The sequence below is a fragment of the Balaenoptera musculus genome, chromosome 2, assembly GCF_009873245.2.
Source record: "Balaenoptera musculus isolate JJ_BM4_2016_0621 chromosome 2, mBalMus1.pri.v3, whole genome shotgun sequence".
In the NCBI taxonomy this organism is placed as follows: domain Eukaryota; kingdom Metazoa; phylum Chordata; class Mammalia; order Artiodactyla; family Balaenopteridae; genus Balaenoptera; species Balaenoptera musculus.
Window position 1 is genome coordinate 125,424,753 of NC_045786.1, and position 4,711 is coordinate 125,429,463.

The window sequence follows — 4,711 nt, forward strand, 5'->3', positions numbered from 1 at the left end:
TCTTTTAGAGTAATTTAAAGACATTGCCCTACTTGTAACAGCTACATACAAAAAAGTTATAAAATTGTCCTTGGTTTTACAATGATAAATGAAAAGCATTAAAATTCTCCCATCGAACAAGGTATGCAAGGATTTTTATGTTGTTCTTTTTTTGTTAAACAGTGAGAGCAAAACAACTGACTGAAATATAAAGGCAAGAGCTGAATGAGCATTCCACTAATGGAGAAAAGGGGGTATTTTCACAGAACCAGTATTTTTCCCCAACCCATCTCCATTTGATGTCTGTCAAAACATACCATTGGCCATTTACTTTAAAAAGAAATGCACTATGCTTGTGCACATACACCAGTTACTTTATGTACAATAAAGGAAAGGGAAAGGGGAAAATGAAAGAATAGAGAAAACTATACTGTAGTAGTCAGGATGTGGTGGAACCAAATTGCGGTTTTCTAATTGAGAATGTCTTCTTGGTCTGGAGGAACAGAATTCTGGAGTAAAGTAGTAGGTTCCCTTTTTTAGTAGACACCTCCTGTCTGCTGCTGGAACACACCAATTGTATCTTCAGCCTTCATTTCCAACTGTGCAGGTGTGTCTGTTTCATTGATTGGCTGCCCATCAAATTGGAATCTGATCTGCCTCACTGACATACCCTGTCGTTCACAATAGGCTTTCAATAGCTTACTAAGTGGTGTATGACTCTTAATCTTAAACTGCACCACAGAACCGTCCTGCCCCGCCACCTTCAGATTAATATGATCATTGTTCTCAGTCTTGACTCCTTCCTTGGGCTTTTCATCAGCCATGGCGAGCGCCAGAGTCTCCTCAGCTCCCGCTTCACTAAAGAGGTGCAGGTCCGCATCAAAAGAGCACACAAGCAGCACCAGGAGTGGCAGAAGAAGGAGGCAGCAGCGGTGGAGGAGGGAGAGCACCTTTGCCTTTTAGACATCTAGCACAGGTGCTGGCATACAGCAAGAACACCATAAATATTAAATGAATGAATAAGTGTACTGAAGTAAGAAGACCTGGTAGGTTTAGAAATAATTCTGGAGGGAAGTAATGCAGCTCTGAACTGACATGGCAATACTAAGAAGAGGCAGCTGGGTATTAATTAGGAAATCATAGTGGAAACACAACCCATAAAACATGATCAAAGAGTGTCAACAGGGAAAAGGGAAACCACACTCCATCTCAGATGGGACTTGAACCCACGATCCCTGACTTTAGGAGGGACCTCGAACCCACTATCTTTTAATTGAAACCACTCACCTAGCATAGGACTTACTGAAGCTCAGGTTCTTTTGTCTCGTTGCAGAAAAGGCAAAATGGCAGGCGAAGAGTGAGTTTATTAGCATACATAGGACGCTTGTGAGAGATACAAACATGCAGGCAAGGCAGCCCCAAGAACAAAGAGGGCTATATTTTTATAATCAAACAAAACGTGGGGAGGGGAGAAGACCACCTTCTTCCTCACTTTTTGGTAGATGTCAAGGTGATAGGGACAGAGTAACAAAGTAGGTAATTAAATAGTTAATCCCACTAGGGGATTGTAAGTAGATAAAAAAGTGTCGGAGACCCCTGTAAGTTAATTATTACTCAAGAAAGCAGGTTTGCTTAACCACAAAACCAAGCAGGCTTGCTTAGCAATAAAACCATGCAACAGAAGTATGAGACATGCCCCAAAACAATAAAACAATGGTGGTATGAGACCCACATCCTGTCCAGTGAGCTCAGTAAGTTATTGATTCCTAGGACATGCTCCTCTGGGCACATTAAAAACAAAAATATAAAGAAAGGGTGACATTTTACTGAAACCTGAAATGATTTAACCATGTTTAGCATATGTCACCACCTTTTTGCTTATTTCCATTGTGCCATGACAGTCCTGGCTTGACCATGTAGGGACAAGAAAAGTCCCCCAGCCGACATGGAGGAGGAACTGATGATGAAAGTGTGACGTCTACTCAGGAATGAGGAAGATGGTGGTCTTCCCCACCCCCAACTTTTCCTTTGATTATAAAACCATAGCCCACTAAGTTCTCGGGGTGCAGCACCCTCTCTCCCTCCTGCTTATAAGCCTCACACGCATCCTATTCTAATAAATCACTTCTTATCTATCACTTTGCCTCTCTCTGAATTCTTTCTTCCATGAGACATAAAGAACTGGATCTCCTTGGAGCCCCCTAGCGGTTTCAAAGGCTTACATCGTAAGTTCCTCCTTTGACCCTATATGGTCTAATCGGGATGGTCATGGCACTATTTAAGTCAAATATATATTAGCAAAAGGGTGGTAACATATACTAAAATATGGTCATTCATCTCAGGTTTTGGTATAATGTCCCCTTTCACCTACTTTCCCCTTTCACCTATATTCCCGTCTTGGCTACATGCAGAAATGCAACCCTTCAAGGACCACTAACTCCCTGACTTCATGTGACAAGATTCAGACTCCATATCTATTGTCTTGTGTTTTAACTATCAGGGTTTGTGGCTTGAGTGTGCCTGGCACTTGGATGCATCTGGTCTTCCTTCAAGTTAAGAGTAGATTGTTGCTAGATAACTGGATTCTTTTCTTGAGTGGTCATTAGCTTACAACAGTCTCCCAAACTCCCTTAAAATTTCCTTTCTGTCTTTAATCCCCTGGTGAGATTTCTAAACTATTTAATTATCCTACTCTATCCCTATCAAAAGCAGCACTATAAAGGTCTAATTCTTAGGTGTATATTTGTTAACTATATAGCTTTATTTAGTTTTTTAAAAATTTTATTTATTTATGTATGTCTGCATTGGGTCTTTGTCGCTGTGCGCGGGCTTCCTCCAGTTGCGGCAAGCGGGGGCTACCCTTCGTTGCGGTGCGCAGTCTTCTCATTGCGGTGGCTTCTCTTGTTGCAGAGCATGGGCTCTAGGTGGGCGGGCTTCAGTAGTTGTGGCGTGCAGGCTCTAGAGCACAGGTTCAGTATGGCACACGGGCTTAGCAGATCCTCGGCATGTGGGATCTTCCCTGACCAGGGTTCTAACCCCGTGTCCCCTGCATGGTCAGGCGGATTCTAAACCACTGCGCCACCAGGGAAGTCCCAGGTTTATTTAGTTTAGATGAAATTTACCATTAAAAAAACCAGCTCCAAGATCTGGTCCCAACGTGCTAGGGCAGACAAGTCTACACTGTCCATAGACTGTGTCCTCTCTAAGAACATGATGACATTATGATTTTACTAGCTTGAACCCAGCTGAGCTACAAACCTGAGTAAAGTTTACTGTGGGCACAAATTCGGGAAGTCAGAGATATTCAATTATCTGTTGAATGCCTGGTATGCACAGAAACCTGGAGAAATAAAAGAAATGAAAAGTAATTTTAGGGAATTCCCTGGCGGTCCAGTGGTTAGGACTCAGGTGCTCTCACTGGCAGGGGCAGGGGTTTGATCCCTGGTCGGGGAACTCCCATAAGCCATGCAGTGTGGCCAAAAAATAAATAAATAAAATAAAATTATAACAGTTTGTCCAACATTTAAAATGTTCCCAGCTCCCAACTTTTTCTATAGGTTCGGAGGTATATTTTAACATACTTGTTTATGCAGGTGTTTTACTATTTTCATCTATGTTATTACCCACTCAAAGAACAAAAAATAGGTAATTCCTATAAAGTCCAATTTCTTTGAAAATTCTAGGGTGTCGTTTTAGTTTAATCCTTTTTGTCTCTAGCCATAAGATTAACTGTTGGTAAATGCTGAGTAGTGCTTTCACGCTCTACAAGCAAGAATACTAAATAGGAAAAAAAGTAATTTTTTACTACCTTATCACCACTTTTCATGAACCAACTTCGTTTTTCAGAAGATAATCAACGGATAACCCTCTAGGTTCAAACTGTTGTACACAGAGACGCTCATTCAAGAATAAATCATTATATTGTCACTAGTTTTGGACGCCATTTCACACTTGTGAAAGTACATCCTAGACAAAATTGAATATTTAATACAAGTCTGGGACCAGCGAGAAGCGAGCACGCAAAATTTAAGTGGGCGAGACTACTACCACCCTAAGTGTGAGAGACTCCCTCGCCCCACCCAGGGCCTGGCCCTTCTTTAATAAATGGAATAAGGAGTCCGAAGGGTATGTATCTGGGGTCTGGACGGTCTTTCCAAGCCTTAGATGCAGTTAAGCCAGCCACTCCATCCAACCCACTAGCGGTTGCAAAGTGGGAATTTGTTCAACAGGAATTGCCAAGTCAAATATTGTCATATCAAGTTCCCTTCTGACGTGGCAGGTGTCGCCTCCGGAGCACCAAAAACAAAACAAAACACCAGCCCATCAGCGCCCGGAAATGTCTCGCCCCAACTGGCACTAGGCCACTCGCAAAGGGCCGAAGGTATCTAGGCAAAAAGGCTTCCCCGGTAACATAGGAGCTGATGCCTTTCCTTGGGAAACTCAAGGACCCCACGTGTACGTGCAGCGCATTAAGGGTCAACAGCGGAAACTAGGACTCGGCCCCAAGCTATAACAGCTGCGGCCATCAGCGCGCGCTCCCGGGAAAGGACGTGGCGCCCCCGCCGATCGCCGGTTTCGGGAGACGCGCGCCGGGTCCTCAGGTGGTCGGTGTCCGCCCTCCGCGGGCCGCAGCCACAGTGCGGACTTGACCCTGCAAGGGAGAGGGGACGCCGTCCGTCCCCGCAGGACTCGTGGAGCCGCTGTACAAAGAAATCGGAGACATCGTCACCAC

At 43.9% G+C, this 4,711-nt stretch overlaps 1 protein-coding gene across 2 annotated transcripts; it reads right to left on the reverse strand.

Annotated features, from left to right (window-relative positions):
* Positions 1 to 317: 317 nt before the first annotated feature.
* LOC118890733 (small ubiquitin-related modifier 2-like) lies at positions 318 to 803 on the reverse strand. Of its 2 annotated transcripts, XM_036843948.1 has the most exons (2): positions 642 to 803; positions 318 to 578 (listed from the first exon to the last, which is right to left on the reverse strand). In XM_036843948.1, exons 1-2 carry the CDS (start codon positions 801 to 803, stop codon positions 516 to 518), a joined length of 225 nt encoding a protein of 74 aa, XP_036699843.1. In that variant the 3' UTR covers positions 318 to 515. The 2 variants fall into 2 exon arrangements, with proteins under 2 accessions (XP_036699843.1, XP_036699841.1); XM_036843946.1 differs by having other exon boundaries at positions 318 to 803.
* Between the last annotated feature and the right edge of the window lie 3,908 nt (positions 804 to 4,711).